Source organism: Mycteria americana, chromosome 5 (assembly GCF_035582795.1).
Source record: "Mycteria americana isolate JAX WOST 10 ecotype Jacksonville Zoo and Gardens chromosome 5, USCA_MyAme_1.0, whole genome shotgun sequence".
NCBI classification, from domain to species: Eukaryota; Metazoa; Chordata; class Aves; order Ciconiiformes; family Ciconiidae; genus Mycteria; species Mycteria americana.
The window spans coordinates 16192725-16213845 of NC_134369.1; the positions used below are offsets into that span (position 1 = coordinate 16192725).

The 21121-nt window shown below is 37.7% G+C and overlaps 1 protein-coding gene across 5 annotated transcripts in view; it reads right to left on the reverse strand.

Moving 5' to 3' along the window:
* Positions 1–21121, reverse strand: part of USH1C (USH1 protein network component harmonin) — a 54343-nt gene that overhangs the window by 18885 nt on the left and 14337 nt on the right. For 3 of the 5 annotated variants that reach the window (XR_012775866.1, XM_075502245.1, XM_075502249.1), the window contains exons 5-15: positions 20246–20354; positions 20118–20142; positions 19323–19380; positions 18447–18550; positions 17132–17216; positions 16611–16670; positions 16303–16359; positions 14299–14441; positions 13642–13707; positions 10307–10431; positions 7551–7627 (exon numbers count right to left, since the gene is read on the reverse strand). Coding sequence is in view for 4 of the 5 variants with exons in the window: in XM_075502245.1 (XP_075358360.1) it covers positions 7551–7627; positions 10307–10431; positions 13642–13707; positions 14299–14441; positions 16303–16359; positions 16611–16670; positions 17132–17216; positions 18447–18550; positions 19323–19380; positions 20118–20142; positions 20246–20354 (909 nt within the window). In the remaining variant the exon portion in view is untranslated. Of the gene's footprint in view, positions 1–3271; positions 3389–3767; positions 3921–6737; positions 6788–7550; positions 7628–10306; positions 10432–13641; positions 13708–14298; positions 14442–16302; positions 16360–16610; positions 16671–17131; positions 17217–18446; positions 18551–19322; positions 19381–20117; positions 20143–20245; positions 20355–21121 lie in introns of all 5 variants that reach the window. The other 2 variants (XM_075502248.1, XM_075502247.1) reach the window with 2 other exon arrangements.

Here is a 21121-nt window from a genome sequence, read left to right on the forward strand (position 1 = left end):
GGGAAATGGTTAGTGACCTGCTACACCACTTAGACACTCACAAGTCTATGGGGCCTGATGAGATCCACCCGAGAGTACTGAAGGAACTGGCAGAAGTGCTCACCAAGCCCCTTTCCATCATTTACCAGCAGTCCTGGCTAACCGGGGAGGTCCCAGTTGACTGGAGATTAGCAAAAGTGACACCCATCTACAAGAAGGGCCAGAAGGAGAACATGGGGAACTACAGGCCTGTCAGCCTGACCTCGGTACTGGGGAAGCTGATGGAGCAGATCATCCTGAGTGCCATCACACAGCATGTAGAGGATAACCAAGGGATCAAGCCCAGCCAGCATGGGTTTAGGAAAGGCAGGTCCTGCTTGACCAACCTGATCTCCTTCTACGACAAGGTGACCCGCTTAGTGGATGAGGGAAAGGCTGTGGATGTTTTCTATCTAGACTTCAGTTTGGATAGACGACAGTTTGACACGGTTTCTCACAGCATTCTCCTGGAGAAACTGGCTGCTCATGGCTTGGATGGGTGTACTCTTCGCTGGGTTAAGAACTGGCTGGACGGCCGGGCCCAAAGAGTGGGGGTGAATGGAGTTTACTCCAGTTGGCGGCCGGTCACAAGCGGTGTTCCCCAGGGCTCTGTGTTGGGGCCAGTCCTGTTTAATATCTTTATCAGTGATCTGGACGAAGGGATGGAGTGCACCCTCAGTAAGTTTGCAGATGACACCAAGTTGTGTGGGAGTGTTGATCTGCTGGAGGGTAGGCAGGCTCTGCAGAGGGATCTGGACAGGCTGGATTGATGGGCTGAGGCCAATTGTATGGGGTTCAACAAGGCTAAGTGCAAGGTCCTGCACTTGGGCCACAGCAACCCCATGCAATGCTACAGGCTTGGGGAAGAGTGGCTGGAAAGCTGCCCGGTGGAAAAGGACCTGGGGGTGTTGGTCAACAGCCGCCTGAATATGAGCCAGCAGTGTGCCCAGGTGGCCAAGAAAGCCAATGGCATCCTGGCTCATATCAAAAATAGCGCAGCCAGCAGGACTAGGGAAGTGATCTTGCCCCTGTACTCGGCACTGGTGAGGCCGCACCTTGAATACTGTGTTCAGTTTTGGGCCCCCCACTACAAGAGAGACATTGAGGTACTGGAGCGTGTCCAGAGAAGGGCAACGAAGCTGGTGAAGGGTCTGGAGAACAAGTCTTATGAGGAGCGGCTGAGGGAACTGGGGTTGTTTAGTCTGGAGAAGAGGAGGCTGAGGGGAGACCTTATCGCTCTCTACATCTACCTGAAAGGAGGTTGTAGCAAGGTGGGTGTCAGTCTCTTCTCCCAAGTAACAAGTGATAGGACGAGAGGAAACAGCCTCAAGTTGCACCAGAGGAGGTTTAGATTGGATATTAGGAAATTTTACTTCACTGAAAGGGTTTATCAAGCATTGGAATAGGCTGCCCAGGGAAGTGGTGGAGTCTCCATCCCTGGAGGTATTTCAAAGATGTTCAAAGATGCTTATGGACATGGTTTAGTGGTGGACTTGGCAGTGCTAGGTTAATGATTGGACTCGATGATCTTAAAGGTCTTTTCCAACCTATACGATTCCGTGATTCTGTGAAAATAATCAAAGATGAGCCCTGAAATTCCATGCCATTAAAAAAGGGAAAGGGACTAAAGTCTGGCATAAACATAACCAGACATTAGTACAAGAGGGGGAAGTAGGCTTAAGCAGCTGTCAAAACAAAAACTTCAGGGTGCTATGAAATTCAGATCCTCAGGAGGTTCTGCGCCTTCTAATTTCTGTTAATCAACACCAGATGCATTGTGAGGCTAACAAACTCCAGAGGTGGAATATAGTGATCAGCTCATCCAAAAAATAAGGTTGTATGTGTGAAGAAGGAGAGTTAGAGTTGCTAACATTTCTTTTATCAGTGATCAAACTGAAGTATTTCAGAAAATCCAGTTGATACTCTTTCATTTTGCTATTTTGTAGACTCAGCTGAGGAAATATTAGAGAGATGAGCTGTCCTACAGACACATGCATCTTAGTGTAAAATGACAATACTTCTCTCAAGTGGGTATCTCTGTTGATATTCTTTGGGCTCTCCTTATCTGCCATACTCACCCTTTGGTACTAAAAAATAGGTAATTCTTTGGCAGAGGTCAAGAAATCTTGACTGCTCTTGTACCCAGTTCGAGCCTGTAGTACCTGAACATTGTTCAGCTGCGTTTTTCCCTCAGAAGCATTCTGGTTTTGTGTTTTACATGAGTTTAACCGCTTGGGGAGTTTTGTAGAAGAATTAATAGAATATTTATATATAATGTAATAGAAGAATTGATGGAGCAAATACAACACAGAGTGCTTGTCTTAAATCAGGGTAGAGCTCCAGAAATACAACAGTGATTTTAATCTGTAATGTTCCCTCTTACTTTACAGAGTAAGGGGGACAAAGATCTAGCAGAACACAGGCAGCCAAATTTAGGTAGTGAGAGAAAACTCAGCATAATCATTCCACTGTCCTACAGATCTGCACTGTAGAGCCACATGGATCTGAGCCCGAGGCCAGGAAGAACAGAAGACCAGCTGCTTTTTTCAGAGCTGCTCCACATTGACCTGAAGGAAATTCATGCAAGAGTGTTCCCCAAGGGTCCCCTTTGTGGTTGCAATTTCTCGGGGATCCCAGGGGAGTTCAGCAGATTGCAGTGTTCCTCTTGAGAGCAGCTGTGCTTGGAAGAGAGCCAGAGCAGCAGGATGGTGGGAAAGCCTCACTCCACATCTAGAACCATCAGGCTTTAAGGCACAATCAGTATCTGCAACTCCCTTTGTTTAAGGGGACTATTTAAAACACAAAACCAAACCCTATTCTTTGGGAATTTGTTATCTTTTTGTCATTTTCTTAACCTGTACCTTTATTCCATGCAATACAAGGAAGCATTGAGGAGCTCATCATTAATGATGTTCTTATTTGCACAGGATACTAAAACATATAGCTGGGTATTATAGTCTCAATTTTATTATTGGTAGCATGTCCCACCTAGCCCAAAAAGCTCACGAGCCAATAAAATTGTTAAGGACAAAATAAAACCAGTTCATTAAAATAATAAAAAATTTCCATAAAATAGAGGAACAGCAAATGCTATAGATTGTAATTAATTAATTACTGACATCCACCCCTCCCCCCCAATGAAGGCTGAGAGGGAAAGATGAAGATAGATTTTTCTCTGGTAAAAACCTGTTGCTTTTAGGACACAAGCAGTGAGTTAGAGATCACGCAATATATGGAGAAGCCAGAATTTTACCTCAGGAGACTCATTCTCCACAGAGGAAATCTGTTCTAACCGTGTCTGACAAAGTCTTTCCACCCAGTGCTGCACCTTTTCTGATTCTTCCAGGTCTTCTCTTTCTGTCTCAGATACCTTAGCCATAACATCAGTGCGTGAAAAAAGGTTATAGGTATAGTTACAATACAAATATGTTTGAAAAGTATGAAATGCTATTTAAGTTAGTTTTAAAACTAATTATGCTTTTGAGAATTATTTCCTATTTTGCTGTCTTCCATTAAATTCATCACTACACATGGACACTCATTAACTGCAGAGGTATCCTCATTTGGGCAAAAACTGACTGTAGAAACAAGCAAACTTGGCAACAGAGTTTTGCAGTGCAACAGCAATTTTTTTAAACCTCATTATCTTTGACATAATTAAACAAGTGTCCTGCTAAGATAATTCCACTAAAGATTCAGCTCATTTTCTTTCAATATAATTTTGCACTTCATAAGAGAACATAACATACCTCTTGCACGAGACGATTTATTTTCAGTTGTTTTTCTTTCTCCAACATTCCTTCTTTCTCTTTGGCAAGTTTTTGCTCAAACTCCATTTCCTTTTTATTCTTCTTCTGTTCACACAGACTGTCACTTTTTGACTTCTTTTGCTCTTTCCCTTTCTGGGAAGTTTTAGTAGTTTTGTTTTTCTTTTTTTTTTTTTTAGTTAAACAGATTTTTACATCAGCTAAAAACATCGCAAACTTCAAGCTTGGTACATGAGTGCCTGCCTTGAAAATTTATTTACAGTCTGTGCAAGTATGGGGATGGTCTTTCAAAAGAAAATCTGAAGTCCATTTCCCCAGCAATTTGCAGGAAATTACACCTTATTTGGAGGGCCTGTGCACACTAACATAGGTTGGACAAGATTGGACAGTTCAAATTTTTTGCGCCTCTGCAAAGTTACAACATTAGGGCACACAGGCCCACTACAAAACTTTGAATATTCAAACAGTTTCAGTTAGATCTTGATTTGCCATCTCTGTTCTGGCATTTTTATATAAATACAAGACTGACTGCTTTCACGTGACAGATGCTCATGTATAGGTAGATGAGAATATTCTATGCATACAACATCTTCATGTACATGTCCTAAAACTAGCATTGCATGCCTTAATACAACCAAAATAAGCAATTACAAAGGAAAGGCTTAGATCAGTCCAGAAACTTAATTGCTCTCAGGAAAGAACACTGCATCACGAAGACCAAGTAGCTGCTACAAGCACTGGATAAAATCTACTCACGTGAGTGAGCTAATACAGCACAAAGCAACTCCAACATTTTAGATGGAGAGTGCAACCAAAGGGGAAAACTACATAGGTTTTTTTGAAGCCTCTGTTCCTGTTGTCTTTGAAATAAATGCTGCTCCTTATTTCTACTTTAATGATGTCACATATCTGCTCCTGTTTTGTACTGGTAGGGCCTAGTTCATATTCAACAGCCCACGCTCTCCTTTTATTCATCAGAAAGTAAACAGAAGGAGCAGCTGGCCACTTACTGTCAATTACTGCCAGTGCCCAGAGAGGCTAAGCTTCGGGTCTGATTTTGCTCTGGTCATTATCATCTACTACTGACTTATCATGGTGGTTTTGGGAATTCAAAGCATGAACATGCTTCACCTTACATAGCATTATTTGTCTTCCTTTCACCTTTTACATATAGTATTGATAATAAAGCCTTGGAAAACATTTCCCTGGCAGCTACAAAAGCCAATTCTCCCAGTCAAGTAGTTAATTGGAACTTTGTACTGCTGAGTTCAGTGGAATGTTGTCTGTTGTTTCATGGTTAAGTGGTGGTGGTGGTGTTGGGGAAAAAAAAAAAATATCAATAATCAGAGGCAAAAATTAAAGTAAAAAAATCTAGCTTTTCACACTAATGTTTTAAAATAAACATAATTCTGTTGGCATGTTTTATTCAAGACTAATTAGTTTGTACCTTAATAATGATTGCTGATATTATCTTATCCTCTAATAAATTAGAAAATACATTTAGTACTGTCTACTAAATGTAACATCTGGCAAGTCAACCTGCTAGGTATCAACATTTGAAAAATTACTGAATTTAAGGGCACATTAAACAGTACACATGCCAGTGTTCCAGAATATGAACGTGTATCAGACAATCTTAGCTGCATTCACTGCATTCAGATACAACAGGATGAGTCATCCTTTCCATCCATTTTCCCCATGGATTCAGTTTACTTCCTATTAAAGACATTTTTAGTACAGAGTGAAATATTGGTTTTAAAACAAAACAAAAAAAGTAATTAGCAATTTGGAGTAGGATGAAAATTCACCACTTCCAGATTTTAAAATATTTCTAAAAGAAAAAGATGAAAAATACATCTTTTCAAGCTTTTAGTCCACACTGTGTAGTAGAGTTCAAGAGGAACTGGGTAAGATCTTCGTTACTATATGAAAAGGTATTTGGAGGCTCTCTAAACTATCTTTGTCAGCAGCAATGCAGAAGATCACCTGTTTGTGTGAAGAGACTGAGCTTTCATACATGTATTTATACTTTTCAGATAGAAATCCTAACTGCACTGGCTTTCACACAAGTTACAGATCCATGATGATTTACAGTCGCTAGCAGTGCAAAATGGTATCAGAGTGTACCATCATTTCCCATCCTCTCTTAAGGAGAACAAGCATTTCCTGTCCACACAGAAGGTTAAAGCAGTAGTCCTAAACAGTAACACAAATACTTCACCTGCCAGATACAGTCCTGACCTCCTCAGAAACATAGAGTTCTCAGGAGATACACACATGAACTCTCCTTGACACTTTTATCCCAGTTAATTACCATCAGCCATCACAAAAAACACCCCCAAAATACACAACGCAACCACAAACCCCCTATAATTATGGCTAATACACATTGAAAGAAATAAAGAGAATAAAGCAACAGCAGGAATAAAGCATTACTTGAAACTCCAATAATTTGAAATTGCAATACTTTAGCAGCAACTCTACAGATATAAAGGTATTCTATCAAGCTTAAAGATTTTCAGTTGTTTTTGCTCATTCTCTGTGATATGTACATGCCTAAAAGCCTTTGGCCTTCAGCACTCCTCTTACTGGGAGATTTGCAAAGGTGTAACTGGGAACTGCATACTTGGTTCCCATTGAATTTTTGTCTCTGCACTTTTTTTTTTTTCATACATTATTCTGAGAACTTTTGGAGAACATAAAGACATGCACTGCCCACCTGTACTGAATACTTTCTGCAAAGTATTGATATACACTTCCCACTGCAGCTGACAGGACTTGAAAAGTCCAAACTCCTAGGCAGATGCATCCCAAACGTATCTTAATTTGTGCACACATTAAAAGAAGCAGCATTTGGCTATAAAGAATGTCTAGTAATAACAGAGAAGAAGAAAAAGAGAGGAATTAAAATTGAAATGCACAGCAAACAAATTCACATATCAAACTTTGTACCTTGCGGATTGTGGGAAATTTTCCTTCATACCGATAAAACCATCCAAAAGCTACAAAAAGGTGAAGGAAAAGTTGTTTTTTTAAGAAAAGTCAAGGACTAGTTCAGATTCAGATCAATCCATGCTGATACATGTAACTGATTAAAATTTATTTGAAGGTGCAACACCAAAGGTTCAATATTACATGACAAGTTCTTAGATGACTTCTTGGTCAGTTGTGCCAGTACATTTAGTCACAAGTTACCCTTATTTTACTGATACACATTTTGTGTTAAGCAAAGCAAATGCAACAAGTAATCTTCATACAGAACCATATAGTTATATGCATTGCTAAGATTTCTATGGTCACAGTCCTACTTTACACTAGTTTTAACAAGCCTTCTTAAAATGAAATAGGTAATCAAACTCATTCAAACTTGTGGCAGAACACAGCGCTGTTTGAGGAGACAAGAGCAGCTCCATTTCCTAGGATAAAATACTTTGAGCCAAGTGCATAAATATTAAAAAACACATTGCTAAGTAAACATATACAAAAAAATCCATCACCATAACATACAAGAAATACCGATAACACACACAGCTCTCAATACAATCCACCTTTCTGTACAACTGACAGACTTTGTATTTGTATGAAGGTATCTTTAGAAAGCAATGACAGCAACAGTGGCATAACCTTTCATCATTTACCAAAGGACCACACATATTGCCCTAGCAAAACCAAATGATCAGTTCAGTGTCAGGACTGACTGTCAGGAGGAAGGGAAACACAGGAAGAATCTGAATCAGGATAGGAAGTTAAGGCTGAGCAGCAAACCTGTTTGTCCTGCTTCATGATCACTTCGTCCATGTCATCTGTTTCAAGTTGGTCATGTGCAACTCCCTTTAAATCTACTAGATAAACAAAGGAGGAAAGGAGTGAGGAGATAGAAATAACAGTCTAACTGGAGGTTTCCATGAAATGAAAAAGAGATTAGCAGTCTGTGACTAGAAGTTTCCATGAAATAAAAAGAAGTTAGCAAGGGGATATTTTTCCACATAACTGAAAAAAAACTGAGCTCCTGCTCAAATCAAGTCAATTTCCTCCTTCAACCCTGAAAAGCAGTTAGGATCTGCATATGGCCAATTAGTCTGCTCTGCTATGAAGGGAAGCCTGCAAAGGTAGGTGGCTTTTCCTGTAATTAAACCATCAGCAGTTCTGGGATATCTGGCTTCAAAAAGAAGTATCAGCCTTCTACTGCGCTGTCACTGGGGTAAGTGCTATACAGAGAAAACACTGTCCTGAAGAATCATAAAACTAAATGGATAAAAGATGGTTGCAGAAGAAGTATTTCTCTATCTCAGTTTCTCATCCATGAAAAGTTCAGTGATTTCCACATAGTCATACAAAAAAAATAACATAATCAGGTTGGGAACCGACCCAGGTCTCCCTTAAGTTATGCAATACCTGCTCCACAACCACTTTCCACTTTTTCCTTTGTCTAATACCATTTTAGTACACCCTCCACATACTATCTATAGCTCCCAACTTAGGTTCTTAACTGCAAATTAAGCTCCAAGCATCTTAAATTCCTTTGGAAAACTAAGTCAGACTTACACTTCAGGGCAATTCTTCATGGAAAAGTTGCAGTGCACAAACCTCCTCAGTCTCTCTCTCGACTAATTCTGAAGCAGACTGCCCAGTGATATCAAATCAATTTTCAGGCTGTGCAGACTACAGCCTGTTTGTGAAAAATTTGCTGCAATGGATGAAAAGAGGAAAAAGACAGGAAAAAGGAGAACAGGGAAGGAAAAAGAGATAGATTCAGTAAGGCAAATGATAGGAGGGGAATAGAAAAAACAAAAAGTAAGGAAAAGGTGTTTCAAAGTCTACAGGTAATCCACATTTGAAAAAGCAGGATTTTTTTGGTCTACTCTGACAGATGGTCCATTTAAGATATTAACAGATCTGCTCCTACACACAGCACCTCACAGACAGATGCCTGAATTTTGCAAATTCTTAGAAATGTGCCTAGCTTTCCTAGGTCACTTGCATTTTCCATGCTCAACTTTCCATTAGGTCACTAGGAATTGATTCACAAGTTCTGATTGCATGCTTTTAATTAGTACATGCTTACATGCTTTGGTACCCAAGCTCTTAGCATGCAAGATTATTTTTGCAATGGTTGTAAACATCATTATGCCATCATCACTTAATTTTCAAGATGGTTGTCAGAAGAGCATGAACCGAAGAAAGTGATATGCAGAAAAATGATGTGGTAAATACTTTAGCCTGAGAAGGAACAGATTAGATGTGAAAGGTATGCTGGCAAGAAACAGATTTGTCAAAAGATCTAGGAAAAACACTTAATGTTGCTGATCCTTAAGAATCTTTGCTGCTTCTCTTTTTTTGTCTAGTGTCTTACTGTTGTTTTGCAACAATGGCTTCTGTTGCTTTTTTTGATCACATTCAATGTATTAAGTGGTTTACTCAATTAAGTTGTTTACTCCTTCTCATGGAAGAGAAGCAAGGGAGCTTCAAGACATTCCTACAGTCCCCAAAGACTGCCACAGTAAGAGAGGACCAAGGTCCTGCTGAAGAGACGAGGGAAAAGATCTTTAGATTTTTCTGAAAATTAAACATTGAATTCATCTCCTCCAAGCTAAAAGCAGGGATTCCATATCAATCTTTTCTAGTCAGAAGCAAGCAGACAAAAATACTCAAAACCCTAACCTCCACACTGATTTAGAGTAAGAGAGAAGAAAAAAAGGTAACAATAGGAATAGTACAAAGTGCATTCATTCACTCCAAATGAGACTGCAAATGTAGTGCTAGTTTTCTGCCTTCAAACACTCCACCTCCCAAGATCTCTTCTCAAATATAAAAATGGTGTTAAATTATTTGCTGATATGATTAATGCAGAAAGCTCAAAGCTAATTCCAAATGAAAGAAGGAAAACACACACTTGTCTCCCCTTCTTCATACCTTCATTTTCAAAAGTAACAAAACCCAGTAACAAAATGCCCATAAAACCTAAAATATTACTTATTACCATAAACAATATTTTCTTCACTGAGATAAAAGCACCCATATGTATATAACTTAGCATTTGAATAACACCTTATCCACATGGACATAAAAACATAATACATATCATATAAAAAAATGCAGCACTGCTTCCAATTCAGGCATATAGTGGAAATCAGCACAAGTCTACTGATGCAAGCTCTGTGAAAACGTTGACAAGCAAAACACTGAACAGAAACAACATGGAAAACAATGCACCAAAACCCCAAGCTAAAGAGATTGACCCTTCAGACAATTTCTTCGTGAGTTTTTTTTTTTTTTTTTTTTAATTTTCCTGCTGCTGCTGATTGTTAAAAACCATGACTGTTTGAGTGGATGTAGATTTTGTGAGCTAGGTACCTCTTAAATAACAGCTATTAAATTAATGTATCATACGCTTCCAGCCTTCTGAAAATAACCAAGTCATAGCTAGCTTGCCTTGGACTGGTGATATATTCCATACAGCTCAAGTGATGTGTCCGATACAAATACTTTCCCTAGGAAACGGATTGAAATCAATAACTTACTTTTGTGTTTGGAACGAGGGGCAGAGTGCACTTCTGCAGTTACGGTTTTTAGAGATTTGGGAGGTTCTTTAGGACCCCAGTCTTCTTCCCACTCCTTTTTAAATTTCTCTTCCTCTGCTGTTATTCTATAGGGAAAAAAAAAAAAGCAGCTAGGAATTCCGAGTATAAAAACAACAGCATCAATATAAATTCATTACAATTATTTCGTGTTCAGTATGTTTGGTTTTATCTCTTTAATATAAAGCATAATAAACTGCCCCTTCCCCCAAACCAGATTCCTTTCACCAATCTAAGTTTCATTTACTAAGCTACTAAGGTAATTTGTAAAATATAATGTAACTGAGTAAAATATTCTTATTTAATATTGAGACTTCTAAGGCCAGTTATAGATATTATAGATATACAGATATTAAGCCCAGAGTGATACACTACAATACTGACTGTCACCTTAACTGACATGTAACCAAAACCCATCTCTTGCCTAGTAATTTTTCATTTTTAGAACTGGGAAGTCTCTATTAGAAAAAAAGTCAGTTTTAACTAAAATACTAACTGACAGAACATCTACTGCATGCCTAAGTCAGACATTACAATGGTAAATTATATCTAAAAAGTGTGTGTCTTATTTCTATATCTTATCTCCATTTTGATGATTGCTTCCTAAACATATAGTCCTACATATAGTCCTAGGCTACACTAAAAAGTGACTTTTCTCCAAAAGAACTGAATACTGATGAGACACAAACCACATTAAATTCCGGGGGGGGGGAAGAAGAATTGTCACACTTCAGAACGAAGGAGCTCATAAAGCAAGGAATTACCTAGAAGGTACCTACAAAGGCACCACGATCAAAAAAAGGGCATTTTGAAGGAAAATTCAGTAGGTCACAATAAAACTGCCATATAACCCAATACCTTGTAGCTTCATATAAGGTATCTTTAAGTGATCAAGATCTATTCCTGGATGTAGCCTGTCTTGAACTGGTAAACTGACACATGGTGCCAAAATTTACCAGCTCTTAGATACATATGATGGTATTTATACTTGGATTATCTTTTGCATCTCTAAATTAGATAAGGTAAATTAAAAAAAATATCCATATGGGGTCAAATCACTATTAAATCTGCAGCTGGGGTCAGTATTTAAATTTGGAGGCCTAGTCATCATAGAATAGAATCACAGAATAGTTTGGGTTGGAAGGGACCTTTAAAGGTCATCTAGTCCAAACCCCCTGCAGTGAGCAGGGACATCTTCAAGTAGATCAGGCTGCCCAGAGCCCCATCCAACCTGACCTTGAAATAGGAAATAGTCAATAGCAGGGAACATTGGACAGAATGTTTAGATTTGTTATTACATTTCATTTTAATTAAAAAAAATATGGGGTTACAATGTAACTTGAAGTACACAGAGTTAAGGACCTCTGCTGTTTAGGCACATTTGAAATTTTTTCCTAAAATGTCTGCAGGATACTAATAAAGGGCACAGTGACTTTATACAAGGAATTCCTGCAGAAAGGATTTTAAAAATGGAGCAAAGGGTCATCCTCACAAACTGTTAATCCAGGAAAGCATTATATTCTAGTGAAACTGCCTGTTTGCAATTGCTTATTAAATCTAAGCTTTACAATATGTAAGTTCCTATACTACCATCCTCCCTCCCCTGCACCAAGGAGATTGACACTCACTTAGCCAGTTTGGGTTGTAATATGGAAAAACTTAACAAGTGCCTGAGCAGCACTTGGAAATTATACAAGGAAGTATAAAGACATGCTAGACTTTACAATGAACAGCCCTCAAGGCAGCCTAATCATAGAAGTCCTCACTGAGTGAGTAAAGATGCACTTAGTTCAGAAGGATACTGCGGATAGCGAACATTGATTATAACAGACAGGCAATCTGGATTTGGAGAAAGGAATCATTCTTCACCTGTGATGGTCTGCTTTTATAGCAGCTTTCCATGGCTACTGCAGGAATTTCTACAGCAGACCACAATAAAGAACAGGATGTTACCTATTCCCCAGGAATCAGAAAAGGAAAATGTGAAAGAATTCATCCATGTGCTGCAGTAGAGCCCACAGCAGGACTGTCAGAAGATTCTTCTCTTGCGACAGCTGGGGAATATATTCCCTTCTGCACCTCACAGATTCAGAAATCCCCACACTTTTTTTGTCAGAGAATTTTAGCTAATATAGGTACACGAAACGGGATTTAAGTGAATGAATATGAATTTAAAACTGTTTCAGATGTCGAAGGTGCAAAGCTGAATACTTCAGGGTCAATCTTAGCTCTAGAAGGCTGCTAGAGTACAATATCAAAACAGATATTGTGCAATTTCACACATTCTTTCACGCAAATTCCCAATGTCATTTAGAAGGGAAATTAATTACTGTGATGACAACAACATGTTATACTGGTTAATTTTGAAGTTCCAAATGTAAAACAACGCTTAAGTTACATTTATAGTGCTGACCTAATTATGATACAATCTTTGAATGTGTTTAGTTCCTAGAATCACAGAGTTTTAAAACCAGAACAGATTGTGATAATAAAAATCAGACGTCCTGAATAAAATAGGTTCTAGAACTTCCTGTTTCAGTGCCACAGTTTTAATTTAATTAATTCTCTCCTTAGAAAAGCAAAAGCCTACTTAAAACTTATGATGACTGAAATTTCTACTCAAGACAATAGCATCACATAGTCCTTATTTTAGTTTAAATCTACACAGCTTTTGTTTTCAGAACTGTCTGACAGACTGAAAAGGATATTAAATTCCACACTGTGTACATTCTTACAGATCATGAACAAACCACCCCGGGTTTTTTTGGTGGGTTTTTTTTTATTTAATTTTTTTTTAAATATAAGCTAAGTGGATATGGCATCAAGCCCCTGAGTATATGCAAGTTTTCCAACTCTTTAGTCGTTCTTCTCTGTTTCTTCCCTGATCCCTTTCCTTGCAGTATTCATTTCTTTTTTTCTGTTAGAATTAAATGTAGTGGTTCAGTGACAAAAGAGTAAGCAAGTTGAGACACAGAACTCCCTTAATCTTAAGTTTCTCTATACATTTATAATATATTTTTAAAATAAGCACCCAACTTCAATTTCACATTGAATTTATTACCACCATAACCCTCATGTTTTCCAGGTGCTGATTTCCAGACCAGTTTCATATTCCGTAACTGTAGTGTACTTAACGCATACACATTGGACCCTACATTTAGCTAAATGGAAATATATACAATTTTATTAGAAAAGAATATGCAGAATGATTTCAGCCAGATCTAATATATAAGGACCCTTTTTCAGGCAGCATATTGCCTATGTAGGTTTTTACTTACTGCTCTATTTCTCTGCGATATCTCTCTTCCTCCTCTGCAGCCTTCTGGGAAATCTCCAGTTTTCTTCTATAATTAGGGGAATTAGGACACAATGATAAAAATAATATTTTCTGAGTAAGAACTTGCACCAAGTGTGTCAGCATATAGTTAGTAAAAGATATAGCCAGTAAATACATATGGATTGGGGGAAAATACTCCTTTTTAAAAGCTGTCTTTATGATACCAAGGGTTCAATATACTTTCGAGAACATTCACGACCATCTGGATAAAAAGAGCATATGAATTTAACTCTGTAAGTCACTATCTCCTTCTGAGACAGTTCCATAGTGTGTTATTGTAAGAGTACAAAATTTGTAACTGCCCTGCTAAAAATAAAGGATTAGGGAATGGCATCAGGAAAATAACTAGTATCACACTGAATCATAGGGGTATGACAGTTGGGGGAGAGTTACCCTTCTACTCAAGATGTGTTTGAATTATATCAGTTTTGAAAACCCAGAACAAGAGCACCACAGGATAAGGATTTATGAATAGAGACTCTGCAACAGCAAAATTAAGTTAATCTAAGTTGGGAATCTTCTCACAGTTGTTCCTGTCTTCCATGCCCTTTCCAAATCCAAGCTAAATTTTTCAGACTGTCCTATGTAGAGTCCTTACAATCTCTCTTTCTCTTGCTGCTCTTTGATGATTTTGTTAGTCTCCAGCGCAAGTCGTTTCTGATGCATTAACTCCTGACGTTCTTGCTCACGGAGACGTGCTTCTCTCTGCCTTTCTTCTTCAGTCATGAACAGCTCCTTTCCCTGAAATCAGAACAGCCACCCAAATCAGTTGTGAAAAAGTCTCATGAATGTAGTTCTTCTAGGAAATAATTCAAACCTGATTACATACTAGCACATCTGCCATTTCCTCACAATACTTTTTCTGAGGAATGCTTTCTGAAAGACCCTGAAAGATCTGACTACTTCATTCCAAAGAGGTACTCCAGTTTCAGTCTCAAAGTTATGATGTGCTAAACATCTCAGAAGAGGCATGCAACTACTAAAGTTAGCAACAACAGTGTAGGTGTCATGCCAAAGACATGCTCAGTGTGCTGCCCAGAAAAAACTCCACATTATACTTTCTTGAAATCTAAGTAAGAAATGCAATGCTAGAGAACAGCATACTGAATGAATCCCAATGTGGCAGACAACTACACAGTTACTGCGTTTTAATGCTCTTGTGCCTGGCTGCTGTGGAAATGTACCATCATTCAGGGAACCCAAATACAGGGAACATACGTTGCCAAAAGGTTATATAGTTGATGTGTTTCACTTATTTTTGTTCCTGTTTCGTTTGCTTTACAGTTTAAGACACCAGCACTATTTTCTATTCAAGACAGACACTTCCATGGTGCTATGTGGAACACTTCGATAACACTTACCTAATTTTCATTACTGAAATTAAAATCCCATGTTAATTAGGAAGGCAGAATTTTTCATGTCTCTAAGGCTCAAAGTAGACAGCTCGACCAAAAACAGACAGCGAAGAATGCCTCTGCACCATGGTCTTTGCTGACTGAAAAACGGGAGTAGAGAAGCTGTTTCCTTTTGCAACCTCTCCTTCAGTACAAAGACATGTATTGAGGAAAGGAGAGACATGCAAGGTGAAGTAGAGTGGAGCAGAAGAGTTCCACAGCAAAAATCACCATTTTAAGGATGCAATCCCAGTGGTACATGCTGGAGTAGATCCCATCTTTTCTAACAGTTAGTAACATCTCTGGGAGTTGAAACTAAGTCCTTAGGATGTTTAGTTCCTGGAGCTTAATGAACTAGCCTGGAGCATTTATTTAAACTATGTCTACAATGCCTTTGGGCAACTGCATCTTTTGTTACTGTAAGAGTAGTTCAATTAAACCATGAATTCCTTAATATAGCTACACAGTATACCTGAGCCCTTAGGAAGTAGCTTAAAAGATTTATTAAATCATGTTTTCCCTATTTAATTCAGTTGCAACACAATTAGAAAACGCCATCTTTGACTAGTCTATGGAACTTGAGTATCCTCTTGTATATAACTACTCATTTTACTGTAAGAAGGATTAAAGCAGTAAAAACATTAAAACATTTATTGAAAGCCACACAGAAGTCAGTGGGAAGATTTAATTAATTTCAGCTGGCTTTAGATTAGGCCCAAAGGTGTACAGCGTGTTGTACAAAACAGTGGAAATGGAAAATTGAACAATTTTCAATGTGTTGATACACTAAAGAGATCAGATGAAGTTACACAAGGAATTAATTTGGAATAAGACTATTACATCAGCTATTCACGAGGAAAAATTAATTGACTCCAATCCAATTCACGTTTCATGTTTCAACAGAAGCAGCTATCTATTAGAACAGAAGGTCTCAAACATGAGAAACCATTACGACAAAGTCAATTTCCACTCCTTGTCAAGGGAACAGTTTTGCACTGGCCCATAGTCATGAAACTGTTTTGTTTGAGAATCCTGTGGATATTTAGCCATGAAATAATCAAAAGCCACTCAACACTTCCCTGGTTTGACAGAATTTAGTGGTATAGACATTATAATGAAACACAGCTTTACTTCTTATCTATTTATTTTTACATTTGCCCACATAGTAATTTTCACAAATGTTGTGCTTTTATAATTATACTACTTACAGCGCCTGCTACCACAGAGATAGTCAAAGTACGACTACTTTTGAGCACTCTGACAGCCTGCAAATTAAAACAAAACAAAAATCAGTCTGAATTAAATTATAAAAGGCCTGTATATATAGGATGAAAGATGCTGGTTGAACTAAATAGGGTGGTAGGTATTCAAATGTCCGAATTCCCATGTCCAGCACACAACCTCTTTCGTTAAGTAGCCCAGTATCAAAACATATTTTTTGCAGCCAGAAAAATCAGACAGATGCTTAACAAGCTGACAGCTATATATTTGGGAAATTAGGAAGATTTGATCTTACCTCTTTATGATCCACATTAGAAAAGTCCACTCCATTTACCTCAACAATCCGATCACCGACCTAAAGGAGTTAATGCAAATTTTAGTACAGATGCTAAATTAGTACATTTATTTCTATATGTACATATTGTACATATAGAAAACAGAAAGAGATATACTCTCTAACGTTCTTAATACAATAATCATAGGTACTGGCAGAGTGCAAGGGGAACAGACCAGAAACTGGCTAGGCCTGCACATCCTCCCATATCAGCATTTCCTATTGCCACTGTTTGAGACTGAATACTGAGCTCAATGGACTATTGGTCCAATCCAGGAGGATACTTCTCATGTTCTTAAAATTTAGGAAACTCACTTCTTTTGAAATGTAAGCACACAGTATTTCTTTCCCATGGGAAAAAAAAAAAAAAAAAACACCACCACCACACAGCTAGTGACTTTACAGTGACCCAGAATCCTTGAAGTATTAAATACCAAACAAGATTTCCTTGTGGTACCTACCTTGGAAGATGGCATACCTACCTCTAAGCCCACCTCTGCTGAAAGAGAGCCTGGCTTAACATTGCTGATAAAAATGCCTGGTTTTTGTGTTGGACCACTGGAAATACTGGTGTAATATAAAAACAAACATTTATAGGATAATATTTATAGAATAATACAGTGTAATACAGTGAGAAGTCTTAGTTGTTTTCTCATCATTTGTTTCTGATTAAAGAATGTTTTTGTGGTATTAGCCTACTCTGAAACAAACACCAAAATTTGCCAGTACACACACAATGGTTTATCATCCTACTTTTCTACCTTTTACACCACAAAACTGTGATTTAAGAAAAAGCAAAAAGAAAAATATTCAAGCTTCTGGACTTTTCCCTAGGTGTTGAAACTAATAGTATACTGACCTACACTGTCTAAGGGACTGGAACAGTAATGACATTGGAAAGCAAGCATGTAACACAATGAAGAATTACTAGTTGCTTGCATTTTTACTCACTGAACTGCAGTATACTATATGTGTAATACAATGTTATTTTTCAGGATTATTTATTAGAAGCAAGAAGGATGTTTCAACCAGGGGCCAACATCTAGCCTGGAAACTTTAAGCTGCAATCTAAGCCGGCCCCAAACACAGCAACTATTTTTGTAGACCGTATATCCAACAGGTGATGTTGAACCACCCCTACAGGTCTGTAAATAATTTTTTTAAAACCTTTAGATCTTCCAAATAATATGAAAGGAAACTTATGCTTCAGAAAATATTCTGTGCAGTTCAATCTTGATAACTTCAACTATATATTCCTAAACATGTAAGAAATCCTACAATATCCCTTCTACCCCCAAACCTCCATAACTAGCTGCAAAGACAGTAGTCTGAGAAGCATCTGGCCATATTTCTAAAAATCCTGCAAATTCAACGTTACTTTTAGGAAATGGATATAGCTGTGTAATGGCTTCTCAGTTCTGAAAAGGGTCACAGAAAGCAGTTTAAGTTCAGGGAGTGAACATGACACTGGACAGCAGCATTGAAAAGTATTTTAAAATGTAAAAGCATTTAAAAGATCCAATTCCATGACAACTTGTATTATGTCACTTTCAGCCTGCTCTTATTTTTAAATTTAAAAGATTTTTTTGGTTTTAAGTCAGAACTTGTAACACAGGTATTTATGCTTTGTCTAATGATAGATCATGTGTGCCACAGATATCCTCCTGTTCCAGTTTGCCTTCCTGATCCAGCGTGGATCTCCGTTTTTCTGATATCATATCAGTGAAGGATGGAAATAACCTCCTTGCATGTCTCACTTAACAAACCAGTGACATTAAATAAGACACATGTACCCACCTGCATCCCATGCCTTTTGTACCAATCAAGCTAATGAAGACTTTCTTCTCTTTATTGTCCCTCCCTCCAGAAGAAGCAAGACCAGCAACACTGCCCTTGCCTTCCTGTAGGGGGATTAAAAAATGCTGCAGATGTTACTCTGTGTTGAACTCGTATCAAGACTATTATAAAACTTCATGAAGCCAGGATCAAGCCCTGCCACCATCAAGATAAGATTCCTCCAAGGTCCAGCCAGAGATGAATGGGAATGTGAAGTACAGTCATTTCAGCGGAGCTGCATGGCTGAGGTGAAAGACTGAACTTATCTTTCTATTTGGAGAAGGTTGTTTAAATAGTCAAACTCTGTCTTCAGAAAAGGGTGAAGGAAAATTAGAGGAAAGTGATATGGTAAAATAATCATTTAGATGTTCCCTGACAAAAGAGCTAGAAAAATACATGATAGTGCTCACTATTTAACTAAGCCTTTCTTCCTGAAAGCAAAAGAACAGTAATTGTGGTCTCTCTTTTCATTGCTGCAACCCATAGAAGTCACTTGCATTCATACCTGTCACTCCTCCACTAATATAGCTAATACAGGCCAAATAATCTGTTAAAGATTTATACAGTAGAACTATAGCCTGGTAAGTTAATAAGCTCAAGCAAAATAAAGTACCAATTAATGAGTAAAAGATATTTCATTTGTATCCTGCCCTTTCCTATCTAATAATTCTAGAATCACTACATATCACAGAAGATGTTTCTCCCAGAACACTTGCAACAAGATATTGCATCACAGAAATACATACAATAACTTCTGTGATAAGGTCAGAGGAGAAAGTGTTTCAGAACCACTACAGATTTCCCAGAAGACATCTTAATGAAATAGTGATCTCTTACCCCAGAGTCTGACACAAACTGGTCCACATATTGCCATTTAAGGGGTTCGTCTGCTGAACTGGAAGGAAAAAGTAATTTAAAATAATGGGGACAAAATAAATGTGAATGTATTCAAGAAGCTACTTTGGAACATGGCCTCCTATTTTGCATCCACAAGTTCTTTTGGATACCCTTCACAACAACTGGTTTATTTTCCAGCAATTTAAACAGACCATCAAAGAAGCATACAATTATTTAGGCTAGTAAAGCTGGTCAAACAAAGAATTGAGAAAACCTCTTCAAGTGAAACAATTCTGGGAAATTCTAAAAAAGACTGTGAAAATAATCATAACGACTCAAAAAGTTTATATAAATGTTTATGCAGAGACACACCTCCTGTCATTAGCATTTCTCAAACGTTCCACTTAAAGTTTCAACTTTTCAACAAAAATTGGAAGAGGACAATAATTTGAAATTTTTCTAAGCTCTGAACCAATTCCCAAATGTTACGTACATAGAGAAGTAGTGAAGCTCTCCATTAAGCTAGCTGCATTGGTAATGAAATTTGCAGGTAATATCCATGAATAACGAGGAAATAGAAATTGGTTCAATTAAGTAGGCAACTGGCATAAAGAGTCAGATTCATCAAACAAGACATCTTCCAGTTTATCACAAAGGACGTGACATTTTAATCAGCTACAGAGATGCCTATTCACATGTTTTCAAATATACAGATAAACACAGAGGTTCTTTGGATATTGAAGAGGCTATGTGAAAAAGAATAATCTAATTTGCTTTCAAATTAAATACTGTTACCTTTTGACAGGTATCATGCCAATATCTGAAAAAGAAAAATACTCTGTTAAGTAGCACTTTCTACAGATCACTAGCCATCTATTAACAGCAATCTTTAGTGATAGAGGTGATTTTTTTATGTTACTTACGTCTTACTTTTATGGACACTATTTTCTTCGTACGAATGAGGTTTATGACTTCTTCATGTGTACACGACGAAATGGAATATCCATTTATACGCACTATCTCATCTCCAACCTCAAAAGTGAAAGGGAGAAGAAAAAATAAATTGTGAATTAACATTAAAAAGTTTTTAAGCAATGATGCAATCTGGCAATCATTTTGATGCAAAGGTTTGATAATGTTGAGTCCTGAATAGTCTTTGAATTTCAGTTAATGTCCAAATCAGATTTACCTGTATTTGTTTGAACCTAATATTTAACACCAAAAGGGCAGATTAATGGCCAAATAACAATTTTATAAATAATATCTAGTGCAAAGCATAAAAATGAGTCTCTACACATCAGACTTGTACTGCACAGATTACCTTAAATAAAAGTGTCCATATTTCAATTCAAGTAATTTTCGGGTGATTTTCTTCCTTTACACTTCAGCAGTTTAAGTTTGTTTTTACCATACGTTCCCTGAGATACCTTCTTGACTATTTTGATCAATAGGAAATTAAACTTGGTCTTATTACCTTGCTTGATTCTGGATTCAGAACAACGCATTATTTTAATGGAATTTACCTCCATTTCACGTGCAACATCTGATTAATGACAACAGTCATGTACTAGCATAATGAATGCTTATTCTGGGGTGCAGTAGCTTAAGTCTTCTTGGATCATCTACATTAATTAGAAAATTGCATGCTACTCATGTGACAGACTTTCACATGTTTCACAGCAGCAACCCATCATATACTGTGGTTGAGAAGATGGTACCACCGCCCAACTGTGGCCCCTGGGCTATGGCATTCCCCCTATTGTATGACATGAAAAAAGTGAGAAAACTTGAGACAGAAA